The following is a 17,067-nucleotide window of genomic DNA, read 5'->3' as shown; positions in this document are numbered from 1 at the left end:
TTTGCAATATTTTAAGGCTTCAAAGTTTTAAGCAGGTAGGTGAGTCTGATTCAGTTATATTAAAAGAGGTATACACTGTCAAAAGAGAAACATAAAACTGAGGGATAACAAAAGTGCAGCACATGGAGACAGGATGCATGTTTGGTCACTTTTTATTGCACGATTCAACAGACGTGAGATCCTGCACAAAAGTGTTTCAGCACTGCATCAAGAAAAAAAACAAAAAAAAACATACAATGTCAGAGAAATTGTATGATATTTACAATAGATGCATCACTATTACCACTTATACATTATGTACATATTAGTCTCTGGTTTACTATGACAGTAGTTACAGAATGAAACCCCTACGCACACGTTACACTTCAGCTCTACAGGGAGTTACAGTGCTTACAAAAATAACTGGACTACATTCACTCAACACAACAAGGTTAGGATACACACAAAGTGGAGAATACTCCTACGAGACTCGCTGCACCGCCGGACATGTCCCATTCACACGCCCTGGGAAAAATGAGAACAGTAGAGGAAAATAAAAAAGGTGCAGTTATAAAAATGGTGTCCTGCTGCTTCTGTACAAATCAGGTATGTTGGAGAACAAAGACAAAAGAACGGATAGCTTTGACGTTAAACTGCTATTACAAGCTGCCAGTTTGGAGAGTCAGATTTTTATGACTGTCAAAATATGAAATAAAAAGAGCACCAAGATTGAAGCCACTGTGTTGCCGTTAAAGAAAAACGAGGTGTAACTGCCCCGGAATAAAAAAAAAGATTAATGATCAATTCTTCAAAATGTTCTTTTTTGTTTGACACAACTTAAATATGACGGATTCATTATTTTGCAAGCATAAATAATCACTGTTAACCTCATCTCTGAACTGTGAACGCAAAGAGTTAAGATGACCAGCTTTTCTGTCCCACCTGAAACAAGTTTAAAAGCTAGTATGGTGGCCTTTTTAGGACATTTCAGACTCAGCTCTATCTTATCAGACATGGCTCATCTTAGAATTAAAACAGCTTGCGTCTGTAGGCACAGGTGTTAAAGCATGATGCAGAATCAACACACTCATGAGTGACGCTGCACATGATCGTGTTTGGGCTGCGTTTGGTTAATATTTGTCAAAATGAGAAATTAAAAAGGCCCCAGCTTCACACCAGCTAATGTAGACTACGCATACATGAGTGTCATTAAGCTGGACCTGTTTGCATAGCATGCTAGCAAATGCAAGCGTTCCCATTGCTGAATTGAAGATGGTTGTAAGACTGCAGAGCTTGTCCCTGAGGGTTTGAAAGAAAATACAGTGTTTTGCTCAAGTAGCACCACATGCATGAGGGCTGCAAGTAACCATTTTCATTGATGAATCTGCCGATTATTTCTATTATATTAAAATGCCTGGGCTTTTAATCTCTGATGATATCACCTAAGGCATTAGAAAAGTTATGGCGGCTTTTTTTCGATATAATCTAAGTGTGTTTTGAACCTTTGGTCAGACAAAACAAGCAAAGATATTTAGTTTATTATGACGTAAAAAGAAACACTGCAAATGGTCCCAACTTAGAAGCTGGAGCCTGGGAATGATCGACGTTTTAACCTTTGAAAGATTACTGTGAGTCAAATGTTCTGGCTGACATCACTCATCCATATTTTAATTTGTTGTCGAGTTTCCCAGTCGTTACTTTGTCTTTGATGTTTGATGATGCAAATGGTTTTATCGAAGCCAAAAATGGGAGTTATGTCGATTAGAGAGACGATAAGAAAAGGTAGCAGGAGCTCACAGACCACTGAGAATGATAAACAGAGGTAAGCCTAACATGTCCTACAATGGCCACCGTACTCTGCTCTTCAAGTAGAGTACAAATACGAAACATTTACCAAAACAGCAGTTACAAGGTGTTAGCCAGTGTGCTGCTCGCCCGTGTTAACTATTCAACAAAAAACAGGATGCAGCTTAAGAGTAAAAACCTCCTGAGGATTAAAAAGATCTTTTAAAACCTCGGCTACAAGTGAGTTTAAGATCGATAAAAACCCGGCCAGCGATTCTGGATCTGCAGGATGTGTATTTATAAAGAAAAATCTTTGCACCCCAGATTTAAGATACTTCAAAAATAAACAGCACCTAAAGGCGAGGACTCAAAACTCCAGTTAGAAAAACGTTCAAGAAAAGAAAAATCGCACGCGTTCCTTCATTTACGTGGCTCAGCAGGGAGCAGTGACGACCTTTAAACCTCACATTAGTGTTCCCAGGTCAGACGGCGGTTTAAAGATTGCTCTCTGAAACTCGATCACCGGAAAGGGAGTAACAGTTTGTGGTGCTTTTGTTCAGCATCCAGAAAGAAACAAATCAAATCTAAACAGTAAAACTGAGCTAAAGCAAAACAGTTTGTAAAATAACAAACAAAAGCCTACAGTTAAACGTAACCTATGGTTACGAAGAAGTAAAGAGGTCATCTGAGGCCTATCCATAGTGTCTTGGTGTTCCATATTACATCTGGCATATTTACACTATATATAAAAATAAAAACAATCCATTTGGCAACCTGTCTGATGACTTACACTACTCCAGTAATCATAATTTTGGTCTTTGATATACACATATATATTTATAGCTATAAAACTCTGCTGTTCAAGATCATCCGTGGTGAGCGTCGGGGGACTGAGATTCAAGGTAGCAGAAGGTGACGCTGCTGCTCAGTTATACTCCCGGCTGTGTGGAGGTTTTTCTCTTTTTGCAGAAACCAACCGGCTTCTTTTGTTATTTTAAAATCAAAATATAAAACAAAAATTAAAAATGCAGTTTGGTTGGTGGAAGGATGACGGTTAGAATCCACTAGCCGAAGCATCCTGACCTGCGCTAGCTCCGCTGTTTTGTGCTTTACCACAGATGGTTCACATCAGTGCAGATGAGGGAAAATAAACCTGAAAATGTTCAAAAACAAAAATGTGAGAAGTCCGAGCGACGAGCTGGAGGCTGCTGCCGAGCATGTGAGAGATCAGCGGCTTTCCCTGATGATGAACATGTACAGTGCCTTGTTTTTGTGGTCTTGAAGACATAACGAGGGGTTTATATTTCTTCAGGAACTAGGATGCATGTGTCAGAGTTCAGTTTGGTGTTTTGCGTCTCTGAGGGATCAAAGGTCACTTTAGGCCTCTGCTGCTTTCCTCCTGGAGCCCTTTGTTTTGGCCTCGGCTCCTCCTGCCTTCCTCGAGCCTTTAGGGGGGCGGCCGGCGATGCTGGCAGTAGTGGCGGTCGTCACGATCGTCTCAGAGCTGACATCCTGAACGTGGTTGTCCATTCCTTCCTGCTCATCGTGCTCCAGGCAGCACGGCTGTCCTGTGGGAGGCCAGGGACGCAGCGCCCCCTCTTGGTGAGACTTGCAGAAGGAGTTGGGGCAGAGCTGGCAGAAGGCCTCAGAGTTTTTCCCGCAGACGTCACAGTGGTGCCAGGGGCAGTCCCAGCGGCCTGCAAAGAGCCAAGAAATAAGCGAAGAATAATGATGATCCGATAAGAATGATTAAAATTTATGCAAACATTAGAAAAGGGCTTAACTTAAAAATGTCTAAAAATGTGTTTATATGGCTGCTGTCAGTTTGTTTCTGGTGTCTCTTACCGAAGGGTCTCTTGGTGAGGTTCAGGCAGGACAGGTGATAAGCTTTGGTGCACGCCTTCTTGCAACAGAGCACCAGCTGCCCTCCGTCCCCGCAGCGGAAACACTCGTCGTCAGACTTCTTCTTTCCCTCAGATTTCCTCTTTTTATACTTTCTCTTCAACCTCTTTCCTTTTGGGTCGGCTGTCTGGCCGTTTGAGTTCTGCAGAGAAGATCGCAGGTTGGGATACATTCAATCAATGCTTGGTAGATTTCTAACAAAATCTGAAAGGGCATTTTGGATGTGAAACTCACCTTGGGTCGATCACCAAGAAAACCGCTGCAGTTTGGGGCACCACAACGGCAGACAGTCTTCTCATTCCCGAGGCAGTCCAGGTTGTAATTAAAGGTCAGCTCAGTACCTGCAAACAAAGTCATAGTTAGAAAAATTAACAGGATGAGGAGATGGGACTAAATATTAAATTTTCTGCAAAGATGTGAGAGGACTCTGCAGACAGGTAACAAGCCTCACCTGCTGGGATGTCGCAGACGGCGAACAAGCCGACCCGAGTGTCGCCGTTCACCGTCCACTTCTGCGTCTCACAGTTTGGCTGACAGCTGTGGTTCATGAAGCGAGAGTAGTTTCCCTTCGGACCAGCGTCGATGATCCGATCCTTTAAAAAGGTTAAGAAAGTCTGAGTCAGTGATTTAAATCAGCTTTAAACACTCATTAATCTATTCAACCAACATCACCACATCTACCACCATTAGTCCAGTTGTTATATTATTAGCTTAAACATCTGCGTGTATAACATTCATCTCCTTTTGTAGTATTGACTTCTGTAATGTTACATTCACCTGCCATGCAACATTCCCAATGCAATACTGTTTCTGTCGCTCCGAGTGGAAATGGCACAGCTGCTGAGCGAGCAGCGCCCCGACACACAGCGGAGCAGAGAGTATTTTCAGACCTCCTGTTGGGCACTAACCTTGTCGATGGTGAGCATGTAGAAGTCTGTGATGTTGTTTTCATGGGCGTACTTGATCCTCGCCCTGCACTCCTCCTCGTCTATCAGCTCCCCGATGTACTCGTTCACAAACTCACCCTGTTTGAGAAAGGTCACGTCAGATCTGAGAGCGGCTTTGTCTTGATTCTGATGTCCTTACAACATTTCATCAAAGGGGATTTAAGCGATTTTTAAAAAACACGGTTCAGGGGAAAAATACCCTTAGATGCCAAAGTGAACACAGTGCCTAGACTTTAGATGGCACTGTATACAAGCCTGAATATCTCCTTGTTGTGATCAATGACTGTATATATAGATGGACAACGCGTCTCCATCTGCTCCGATTGTACGAAATTGATGCCAAAATAGCCCCCGTGATAGGCGCAGCCATCTCGACGTCATATGGAGCCAGCGCGCCGGCGTGTTTAACAGAGGTTAACGTTCACAGGTATGGAAACTTCAATGACTGTAGTGATTGTTTTAGGTACGTTTCCACTCACAGATCGTCCTCCACTCTGCTCACCCGGAACAGATCGGCTGCAGTAGCCGAATTTGTCAACAGAGCTGTCAATCATCATTTTGACAGCATCAAATAACTAATTAAAAATAAACTTGTCAGAAAAATGAACACTTGGACGTAAATCACCATGATAATAACTAGCTATAATGACAGAAACCATGTTTGAGAAAAATGTATCGGACGTGTATGTTGATTTTATAGTTTGACTCATGTTCCACCTGTTAACATGGAGGAGGCGGGCTTTATGACCTATACTGCAGCCAGTCAGCAGGGGGCGCCCGAAGTGTTTTGGCTTCACTTTTAGGGAGCTTCATGTCGTCCATGTTTTCATACAGTCTATGGTTGTGATGCATTGTGCTGGGTGTAGATTACCTGCCAAAAAGGCAGGTCTAAACTTGTCTTGACACCAGAAATGTCTCCAAGTAAACAACATATCAAGTATAACCTAACTGATATAGGGTTTCTAGGGCAAAGCTGATATTTGAGAGATATTTGTTTCAAGAACTGCTTTTTTTTAAATACAATTGTCGGGGACATGTACATGTTTTTTTCCGCCTAATTGCAGAGAACATCAAGTCTCCCCTGTAGTGGAATTGATATCATGCCAACTCTTATTGTATTGGTCATAAAGCAGACATCTTGCACCTTTCTTCACGCTCGACAGAAGAGACGTTGTACAAAACATCACGTGTCTGATCATTCTGAGCGCACCTGAATGCAGCATCTAGTCTTTATTTGTATATTGTTGACAACTTTGCGCAGACAGTGCGCACGCACTACGGAGCATTACGTCAAGCTTTTTTAGGGAGTCATCGAGCATTTAGGCAGAATTAAAGAGTTGTTTTATCTGCAGAAAAATGACATATCTGCAGATGCTTATGTCATTTGCAAGCCATACTCTGCAGATACCGATAATGTGACAAGATTATTGTGCATCCCTCTTATTTAATTATATATTATTTCTATAATGAATCATTAATAAAACATCTTACAGCTGAAAAATAAACTTCAAACTACTCTTCTGTAAATTTACAGGATAGAGATGTAGTTTCAAAACATATCTTTGGTATTTCTGAACATCCATTTCTTGTCATTCATTTGCTTTCATACACACAGAAGCCAGAAAACTGCAATGAGCCAATGTCTGCCTATATGTTGGCCTGGCTGACTTATTAAAGCTTTGTGCGCAACAAGAAAACACGGAGATGTTTTTGTCTTGAATCTTTCACAATTCATAAAAACAAACATCATTTTTCAACCCATTAAAAACGCCAGTATGTCTAATACATTGGCAATTTCTCACCTTCTTGATGTCCCTGAGAGCCACCAGGCCCCAGCCTTTGCCGGGCGTCTTGATGATCTTGGTCTCCGGGTAGAGACGTTTAGTGAAGTCCTGGTTACAGCAGCGCTCCCCGCTGGGACACACCTGAGGGTGGCACTCGTACTGCAGCATGCGGTTCAGACACTCTGACTCGAACCCGCACGGCCTCTCGACTGACGGCTTGCAGTTACACTTGGGGATCTCAGAGATGTCTGCGGCGTAGACCTGAACCCTACCGATGGGTCTGTTGACCTGAAAGAAGGAGAAATAAAACTTAAGAAAAGAAGTTCCCAACAACAACGAGTATCTTTAAAGTGCATTTAAAACAGAGAGACACCAGACCTTGATGAATTTATATGGGGGAGGTTTTCGGCTGTTCTCTTGCGCCTCCTTGGCCTCTCGTTTTATTTTGATCTCCTTAAAACGAACTTCAGCCTCCAACAGAGCTGAAGAAACAAAACAATGTTAAGGCTTGATTACATTTAGTCTGCAGAAAAATGTATCTCAACATTTAACTTAAAGCCCCCCTCCAGTGAACATCAAGTGTTTAACCTTGTAAACATCTCCATGTGGTGTTTCTCATGCGCTACAAGACATATCAGGGACAACATCAGCAGTCATCTCCATGGCTGAGCCTGTCTGCTTTTAAACTGCAGTGTACCAAGGACAGGCTGAACAACACGTTTTCAGATTGGCAGGTTTGAGACGTCACAAACCTAAGGAGCCAATCCCAGCACTGTTCCGCCCTGCCGGCTCTGCAGTTTACACAGACGCCATTTCTATTACGCCTCTGTTACTACCTCAGATGCCGGCTCAGCGGCGGAACAACTTCGCCCCACCATTCTGCATTCTGTAATAATCCCACCTTGAACTGGCAGTGTAAAAGGGGCTACTATGTGCAACCTATAGCAACCACTTCGGCGATAAGTGAGCCAGCTGTAACCGTCAGTCATTTTTCACTACTAACATTAACTTTACTACTACTAATTACTTCATTTCAAGCTAGCCAAGGTTCAACAAGTTGCCACTAAACGATGGCAGAGATGTGTTTTGTTTTTGGCTGTAATTTGACTTAAGGAGAAACGTCGTACATAGTGGGCGGGGCCTATGGAGATTCAGGAACTCTTAATGAGGGAGAAGGAGGAGATGCTTGGGAGGATTTTTACAAGGTAATTAAACATATTTTGCAGAAAAAACAGACACAATTTATGATTTCAAGCAGAGCATTTCATGTCTTAAAACATGACTGGAGCTGCTCTTTAATATGCTGCTTCAAAAATAAATGTTGCTATACTACAAAAAGGTTTGTAATCATGCTTAGGAGAAATCAACGATCATTTACAGACCTCTGCGATTTGAGAACTAGTCTAAATCCAGATACTTAAATTGGGTCTTGTATACTTTTTTATATTGTTTGCACATAAGTTTGTCTAGTTGGGTATAATGTATGAGAAGTAACGAAAGTAAATACAACCTTCAAACAAAAGAGAAACGTGCGTATGTGTAGCAGTTGTTCTTTGATGCGTCTATAGTCGTCTGTAGTTTTAAAATACTTATTTCTCTAAATATCGTCGTCTAAATATTCACCATTCTTGAAGACTTTGCCGATGCCGGTCCTCTGGTGCTTGCTGCCCCGGTCGCCCTCCATGTACGGAAACACTCGGCCCTGGTGGGTCCAGAAGTAGTCCTTGGAGCCAAAGAAGAAGACCGGGAACTCCCCGATCTCATGTCGAAGGTGCTGGATGTTGGTGGGGATGTTTCTGGGGTGGTGGATCTCTGCAGGCCACCATCTGAAGGAGGAGGAGACATGGGTTATTTATACAGGCATTAGAGCACAAACACTAAACAGAATCTGGACTCAGTTCCTCTGACCTGTATGTCCCGAGTTTGACCCAGATGATGTCTCTGTATTTGGGTTTCTTTCCAGCCCGACAGTCGTTGCAGAACCAGCTCCCATCGGGCATAGCGATGTTCAAGCAGTCGGGATGAAACGCAGCCGGACAAGACTCGCAGCACAGCAGCTGCCCTCCTGCGACAAAATACATGCCAGAGAAATTCAGTGAAACCTTATAAGGCCTTACAGATGGGTGTGATGAACGATTTACACTAATTGCAGTTGAGTCATCACGTTCAAGAGCGATAAAAACAAGCGCAATAAACACGCAACTGGCTGCCAAAATAACTGCCAGGTGCCCACTCATTTAGCCACCCACACACACACAAACTGTTGTTCTGTGTGTGTTACATGAGGATACAGGAGGATAATTGTTGCAGTGCCTCCAAAAACCACAATCAGTATCATTTTTGTTCAGTATCAGGTTGAATAGTTTCATAGAATACGTCCAACACAACATTTAAGCCGTGTCTGCAAAACTGGGTGTGTGTTCTGAAACAGGATCTTCTGAAGGTCAGCGTTTCCTGTGTGATTAATAGCATCACACTCAAACTAGTAGAGGCTGAATTGATTTCCTCATTTTAGAAGAAGATTTTCAGGAAGATACATTATTTTCAGAGTGCACTTTTTTTTGCTCTGAAAGAACATTTACAACCATTTACACTTTAAATAATTGTCTCTGGAGAGCTGTTACATCAGATAAGAGCATGGTCTTGTGGGTGTTTGAACACCTCTGCTTACAAAATAAAAAATGCATTTGCATTTGCTGGCACATCTAAATTAAACTGATCACCAGCCAACATGCATCCTGATTTGGGTGCTGCTACACTGCAAAACGGATACAAAAATTAAGATAATAACAGCTGAAATTGATTTATTGAAAGCACAGAAGACCCAAAAATGCTAGCTGGTTAGAAAGACAAAGAAATGATCTATATGGGTATGGGAAGAGGCAAACCTTTGGAGCAGACGAAGCACCAGCTGACGTTGACGTGACTGTGGTGGCTGTAGCCCTTCTTGGGGTGGAAGTGGTTGGTGCAGATGAAGGCGGAGTTGGTGACCATCTCACTGCCCGCAGCCACACACTGGTCACCAACGTGGTACGCGACAGGGCAGCGGAGGCAACGCATCAACCTTCCTACAGAACGGAGAGCGAGAGGGACAGGAAATTAGAACGATTTTTATCATTCAGCAGCAGATGACAAAAATGCTTTGTCATAGGTAACAAAAATGTGAAAAGCAAAAAGGATCATTTATCCTTTAGAATACATGGGTGCTGCTGCTGGAAGACATAAAAGACCCCTTTCGACAAATAAATATGCATTTCTTTAGCAAGTTTGTGCCTTTAATTTTGTAAATGGTACTTCATAATTTGTAACTGTAAGGTTGAATATATTCTTTATATTAGAAAACAGTATTTCTGAAATGTTTTTTAACAATAAACTTGATCAAAATCATCTTCTTTCGTTCTTACACAGAAGAGATCTATTCTGAAACTCCCTAAATGTCATCATGTTCACAGCCGAAATGGATGATAAGTTTCCTTTACAGCTAATAAAATGGACAGTTGACTCAAAAATGCTCTTCCCACGCAGCTTTAGAACAAACACTTTCCATTAGTTGGTCTGAAGTTCAGCAGAAACATAAAAATGGGGTCGAGGACTGAACTCAAGTCTCAGGACTTAAAGTCAGAGCCTTACCTTTGGTGGACTTTTGCTTGGTGCGGCAGCCGTAGTGGCAGCTGAGGCAGGCGTGGAGCGGACAGCGGAAGCCCTTGTTGTCGAACACAGTGAGGGGGTTGAGGCTGATGCACGCCTCGTGGTAAAACTTGCCGCAGTGCGGGACGTGGCAGCGACGCACCGTGCCCTCCGACTTCTTACAGCTGAAGCATGAGTGAATCCCTGAGAGCGGAAACGGAGGGAATAAGGAGGAAAAAATGTTAAAACAACAATTATTAACCTGCTACTAACATCTTAATACCTGATCGAAACAACTCCTGTAAAATTCAGCGTATAAGACTCACTTTAAATACAATTTATTTCATCTAAAAAGTGGGCTGCAAACAAATCAAGGCATTAGCAACCATTTTGACTTCAAGACAATTTCAAGGCTATATTATTGATCGATTAGTCTACAAATGAAAAGGATTAATTCATCACAAAATAACTGACTGTTAATACAAGGACTTTTTCGTGGATATTTTTGCCTCAAAAGCAATCAAAGTGGCACTTAAATGATTACAGTGGTGAGACAAGCTGTCTCTTATAACATAAAATGACCGGTCATTCTCATGTGTGCTGGAAAAAGTCAGAACCTCTCACCTGTGCTGCACTCCTGACACTGCAGCTTGTCTTCAGGTTTGAATGACACACCCAGACAGTGGAGGTGATACATGCCAGAACACTGGCCTTCACAGGGTACCAATTCCTCACTCGCCTGCTCACACGTCTGTAGGAAAAAGGTGGAAAATTCACACATCTAAAATGGAAAATAAGGGTCCGGCCAATTGGACAATTCCACTGTCCATTGTGGATGGCTGACAGTCATAAACCAGCACACTGCCGTGGTAATTTAAGGATTTAAAAGTTGTTGTATTTTGAGACGTGTGAAGCAGCAAATACTGAAGTTGCAGACCGACCTGGCAGACAAACTCTTTCTTCCTTTCACCCTTCTTTATCCCGTCTAAGCTGTCGCTTGGAGAATCAGGACGTTCTTCACTCCCAGAACCCTGCAGCACATAACCACCGTGTTAGGAACTTTAAATCAGTAAGACCACAGCAATACATTCTCACCATCTGCAACCCAATTTATCACAACAAAGAGTCCATGTGTCTCCAACAGACCGTGAAGGAAAAAAATCTGTTTGTGAATTGTGGCTATAGAACACTTTACTAGTGAATCAGACTGATGTGGGGTTTACTCCCTCTCACCTCAGGGTCAGGACACAGGGAGGACCGCCTCTTCTTTGCCTTGGTGGGCGTGGCCTGGTTCTCTCCATCCCGTTTCCTTTTCCTCCTACGCTTTGGTTTCTCTGCGTCTTGATCATCTGTGTAAATAAAATGTTAGGACAATGACAACCAAGTCCTGCAGAGCCGAAACAACACAACTAAGATGTGCGAGGTTGCAGGTTTGAATTTAAAAGAGAAGCACAGCAGCAGAGTAACAAAAGGCTTACCTGTGAGGAGAGCTTTTGACTTTCTCACTCGCTTCTTGGTTTCTTGTACGTCTGTGTCTGTTTTCTTCCTTCTTCGTCGCTTTTTCTCCGTTCCTTCTGAAGTTGGAACCTGAGAGTTTCATTGGCAAATGATTAAAATTGTCCACAGCAAGTCCTTAATGACGATTCTTATTCGACATTAGCCCAGGTCTGAAATGAAATCATACCGGATAGACACCTCACCTGTTTTTCAGCATCCTTGTTTGTTCTACGTCTCCTTTTAGGCTGCTGCACCTGGTCTGCCGTAGCATCTGTTAGTGGCCTTTTAGAGGCCTTCTTCCGCTCCCTTTTGACTAAAAAGAACAACAAAAATGTGACTTCGATTTATGTCTGAAGTTAATGGGTAGAACCGGAAATGCTGATAACATTTTCTGGCAGCCTTTAGAGAAGCTCGATGATTTAATTTTCCCACCATGTGCCACGCTACTAATGACAAAGACAAAATAATGCAGACACACCTAGCTGAAGGGGAAATTTAGCTTTTTTTTATTTTATTTTTTTATGAATGAGACAATCTGTACTTTTCTATTGAGAAATACAACAAAATCAACCCACTCACCTGGGGAATCAGTCCTTTGCTCTTCTGGAGTCTGTTTCTTTCGCCTTCTCCTCACTTTGTCAACTGTGAAAAACAAAAGGCTCGGCTTAAATTAATCTTAAGAAACAGTCTTGGGATCAAAAGTAACCGTACAAGTATTTGTACTATCAAGACAACTCTACTTTTAAACTTCAGAGCAGTCATGGGGTAACTGTTTACTTTGTTTAAGCAGTCTCACGACAAACATGAACCCTCTCTCTACAATCACGAAGGACATTTCTTAAATATACTTGTCACATTTAGTGTTAAACTCCACAATAACACAAGCACTTCTGTTTTACAGGCCACATATTCCAGTTTAAAACAACCAACCAAACAAAGCCAGGTTTAACCTTCTATTAACTGACGGATATTGTTAACCTGGTGCCTGCGTTTCAACTTTCAACCAACCTGGAAGTGAAACTGGAAGTGAGACCGGTTCTGAGATATCGGCTGTTGAAGAAACCAGCTTTGGTTTCCTTTTCTTCGCGGGGTTAGATGCGCTGTCCGTTGCAGGTTTTTTCCTCCTCCTCACGGCCTTCGTGGGAGACTGAGCCTGCCTCGGTCTTCTCTTTTTCTTCTGAGGTATCACTGATTCAGACTGAATATCAGGTGTAGAAGTGGTGGAATCCTGTGAAGAAAACAACCGATTGATAAATGATAAAATCTGATAAAAAAGCTGTGAGAATTTGACCCCAACTGTGAATTTCTATTGCAAATTCTAGCAGATATTAAAAGCTTCAATAATGTAGCTAGTTGTGGGTTAATACAACCTTTTGCTATATTTAACCTGTACTCCATCCCTGAAGCTTTTTTCCTTCTGGGAGGTAAAATTTTACACAACAGAATTCCCCTGATTCTAAATAATAGTGAGTTATTCTTACCTGTGAGACTGTCTGCTGATCAAGCATCACCTTAGAGGAAATTGAGACCTTCAATTTATTTTTCAAGAGGACACCATTTATATGGCCTTTGCCCCTTTTCTGCCATACTCCCGTTTTGAGTTCTCTTTTGGGTGCTTCGCCGGTTGAAGTGCTTTCCTGGGACTGAGGGGCGGCTGTGGGGTCATACGTGGGGTCGTCTGAAGGCTCCACCAGCAGGGAGGGGAGCTCCGGGCAAAGCCTGGACTCGGTTTCCTGCTCCATCACTTCGCTTGGTTCTGGTTTCAACTTCTCCAGGATGTGGGGGTTCAGGTGAGGCCCGTCATCTTCGTACACAAAAGCAAAGTTGGCCATGCGCTCGTCCAGTGACATGCTGAGGGCCTCCTTGGCCTGAATGATGCCCATGTTCCACTGAGCCTTGAGTTTACGGGGCACAGAGGGAGCCATCTGCATGACATAGGGAGAAAAAGTTATATGAGGAGACACGAGGCAGAGGGCAACATGTGACAGCTTTTATCATTTGTTCTACACTTTGGATCCATTACGTAACACGCGTGCTACAATCCAAGTGTTTCTGTAATTTGTGCTTCAGAATTTGTATAATATGAGATTCTTTGTTTGGCCTTCATTCTGGACACATGGGCACGTAGCAAATGTCGTTCTGTCCTGGGAGTGTCTAATGCAGAACAAACTATAAAGCCCTCTGATACATAGTTATGTCTCATTTAGGCTCTAAAATACAAGTTTGACTTGACGTGATACTTTTCCAACTTGTTAGAAATTAAAAGATAAGAGAGAATCTGGCACAAAATATGTAAAGAAGGAAGTATTTCAACACTGAAAGCTCTCCAGGCCAATGTGCAGGAGCATGGCATGATAAATGCAGTTAATTCACCTTTTTGTGGATTACACGGGAGGCTGGCTGTTTGTTGCCTTGGCTGAGCTCCTGGTATTGATCCTCCCCCGTGAAGGACACCAGGTTCTTTTCAAAGATGTAGCCTCTCTCTGGGGCGTCTCCAAAATACTGCACATGGTAAAGAAAACCCAACCTGCTGTTGCCTGCTAAAAACAAAACAAAAACATGTTAAATAACATAACTGTTAAAAAAAATCTTGTATTTTAAAATATGTCACTTATACTGAAACATTTGCCCTTTAATTAACATCACTTTGCAAAGTTAGATGTACTGATAGTGTCTCACCTTTCTGTTTCTGTTTGCAGTGATTGTTGAATTCTGGATCTGTGGTCACCATGCAGGGCCACCAGGGGTATCCCGACACCTTGGACCAAACCAAATCACCAACAGTAAAATGAATGTGCAGAGGCGACTCAACTGGAGCCTCTTCCGCCAACTCTGGGCTGAGATCAGGCTGGAGAAGAGAAAAAAACATCAGTTAATCAATAGATAGAACTAGAAATTAATGAAGGTTGGGGACACCTTTTCTTTCCAAAAATATATTACCTTTCACAAAATTATTTCAGACATATATGCATAACTTTAAGTGTGTTACACCTGCTACTATTCATACACAAATCAGACATTGTGGGACTCTCTTTCAGCAAATGTTCTATACATTTTTGTTTGACTTTTTCTGCCTGTACAGATTTAGCATTAATGGAAGACCATTTTGTCTTAATGCCACCCACTAGCATAGCTGTAGTACATAACTGTGCTAATGGTTGTCTTTTAACCAGTATTGGCAATATTGTAGTGTATATAAACTAGTTCTAACTTTAAAAAGTATTCATCCTTAGTATCTCAAAAGTCGATATAAAATAAAAACCTCATCAGCCGCTCCGGTTCCATCTTCAGCATTTGTGTGGTCAAGTGGGTCCGCAGGGAGGGCAGAGGAACTGAGGTTTGGCTGAGGTTTTGGTTTGTGAGGTCTTCCCCTCCTCTTCTTAACGTCCTGTCTCTTCTCTGGTCCAGATATAGTATCCTCTGTGGTTGTGGCGAAACTGGTCCCATTGGCAAAGCTGGGCTCAAACAGCGGCTGCTTGACCACCTGGGGTATTGTCACCTTCAGTTCGGCTTCAGTATGAGGGGTGCAATTGTGCTGATGTGTGCCATTCGTAGCAGGAGCCTCAGCACCCTTGAGCATTGGTGTCTCTGGAGCACAAAGCTTAGGCAGTGTGTCTTGGTCCCCATTGAGCACTCGGGAGGTGAGGTCTTTGAGCCTCTCGTGGCTGTGATTGTTATGACTGTGGCCAGCCATCTTCTGAAGGACACCGTCTTGTACTGTGGCGGCTAGCTGGGCAGCAGCTTTGTCCAATAGTAGAGTGGGGTCACTGCTCATGTCCCCCCCACCTTTCCGTACACTGAGGCACTCCGGTGGCTGCTTCATGCTGATCGGGTTGGCTGGTTCAGGCATTGAAGGCAGTGAGCTACCTTTGCTGTCCATCCCATCTAACCCCCTCCAGGCTCACTGAGCTACAGGACAGAGAACACACACATGGAAACTTGTCATATCACAGGTTGAACAAGAAAACACTAACAATATCAAGCATGCAGAATATGCTGCTCCTTATTCTTGCAATTTGCAAAATGGAATTCTGGGATGTAAATCCTGTTACCATATCGTTACAATTTTTACAAAATGGCACTCACTCGCTCCAGCGGAGCATGAACAGAGAGCTTGGAGGCGACAGAGAAAACTGCACCTGTCACGGAATGTCCAACCGCGTAGTAGTTTAGATGTTTTTATAAGAAAGTCGAGCGACTAGAGTAACCAGAAGTCAGCCGCAACAGTAACGTTACCTCTGTGCTGCAAAAGAACACCAATAACTCACTGAAATCCAAACACATGCATTTATCACAACTAATGAGAACGAGGACAAGTAGAACACATTCTCGATTACATCCTTGCATATGAACAAAAAACACTGGGCGGGCGGAAAACCTCTTCCTGCGACAATTTTAAGCTGCCTTTCTCCTGGAAAAGAACTAGCTAGCGGCTAGCTGCTGTCTGTGCAGAGCGGTATGGAGAAGGCAGGAGGCAGGCTGCAGAAGGCAGGCTGCAGGCTCCACCGCATGCAGCGAATGCCCAATGAGTGGGTGGCTAGCTGCGACGCGTAACCACCGCATCACCGGCTAGAAATGCCGCGGAAATGGAAGCAGCTGACAAGTGAAAATAACGTTAACGCTAAAGGGGAGTAGTAATTCATGGAATTAAATGTATCAAACTAAAGTTTAAACCACGCATGTTGCAATATGAATGAACTTACAGTAACCATTAGTTAGCTGAGATGTAATGTAACTACAAGGCGGCTTAAGTTATCATTACCGTTGCTGTAACATTAACATTTTTTAACAACCGCTCCTTCATTTTAAAGATGCTTCTACGTGCAAGTGTTTGGACTGTTCAACGTAAATACCAACGACAGCCAGCGGTTGCACCATCATGTCATGCAAGAAACGGGCTCCGACTACAACCTGTAGCGGAAGCCACGATGTGGAAATCCCATGGATACCAGTCAGGGACGAGCATTTTCGCTATACACCGTACAACAGCATCCCTGTCAACTAATACAGTCAGCCATTACGCCGCATTCCAGCAAATAGACAAAGCCGCCACCCTGAAGCTAAACGCACTCAGATAGCATGCTAGCTACACAACACGATATACGAGAGTAAGTGTATAAATAAATAGGTGGACAGTTGGACGAATGCGATAGTTTGTTTAAACTGTTTTGCTATTGTTTCATTGATATGCCCAATTTATAGGCGCCATGACAGCTCGTTTCAAAAAAGCTAACCGTGCTAGCTAAAGCTAACCAGTGTACCACTGAAACCAAGTCACCCTTAACGTTAGCAGGGTTAGCTTGCGTGCTAGCTAGCAGGTACTCTCCTGTTAAAATGGATGGTCGGCCCGAACAAGTGTACTTGCAAAACATGGTGCCTTCCAATATACGCAGAGGGCTGACAATAACATGAAAGGCCGTTTCTTTGTAGTTACCTGTTAAACCTCCTCTCGGCGGTTAAAGGGAGAAAATGCCCATATTCATCCTGTTAAGCGAAGGATTTCATTCGAGTCGAATCAAAAGCTTGCGGGAAACTCAAACTCTCCG

At 42.9% G+C, this 17,067-nt stretch overlaps 1 protein-coding gene across 1 annotated transcript; it reads right to left on the bottom strand.

Annotated features, from left to right (window-relative positions):
• Positions 1 to 134: 134 nt before the first annotated feature.
• nsd2 (nuclear receptor binding SET domain protein 2) lies at positions 135 to 17,005 on the bottom strand. The gene is made up of 23 exons (XM_069662084.1): positions 16,956 to 17,005; positions 14,784 to 15,430; positions 14,201 to 14,369; positions 13,895 to 14,058; positions 13,003 to 13,446; positions 12,530 to 12,749; positions 12,101 to 12,163; positions 11,725 to 11,834; positions 11,503 to 11,611; positions 11,258 to 11,373; positions 10,966 to 11,055; positions 10,649 to 10,775; positions 10,028 to 10,228; positions 9,286 to 9,465; positions 8,306 to 8,462; positions 8,021 to 8,223; positions 6,776 to 6,879; positions 6,416 to 6,685; positions 4,575 to 4,691; positions 4,118 to 4,259; positions 3,901 to 4,007; positions 3,610 to 3,808; positions 135 to 3,461 (listed from the first exon to the last, which is right to left on the bottom strand). Exons 2-23 carry the CDS (start codon positions 15,399 to 15,401, stop codon positions 3,142 to 3,144), a joined length of 4,230 nt encoding a protein of 1,409 aa, XP_069518185.1. The 5' UTR covers positions 15,402 to 15,430; positions 16,956 to 17,005; the 3' UTR covers positions 135 to 3,141.
• Between the last annotated feature and the right edge of the window lie 62 nt (positions 17,006 to 17,067).

Source organism: Semicossyphus pulcher, unplaced genomic scaffold (assembly GCF_022749685.1).
Source record: "Semicossyphus pulcher isolate SPU_LCO1_2020_fin unplaced genomic scaffold, fSemPul1.0.p SCAF_14, whole genome shotgun sequence".
Taxonomy (NCBI): domain Eukaryota; kingdom Metazoa; phylum Chordata; class Actinopteri; order Labriformes; family Labridae; genus Semicossyphus; species Semicossyphus pulcher.
This window is presented reverse-complemented; position numbering and strand designations above follow the sequence as displayed.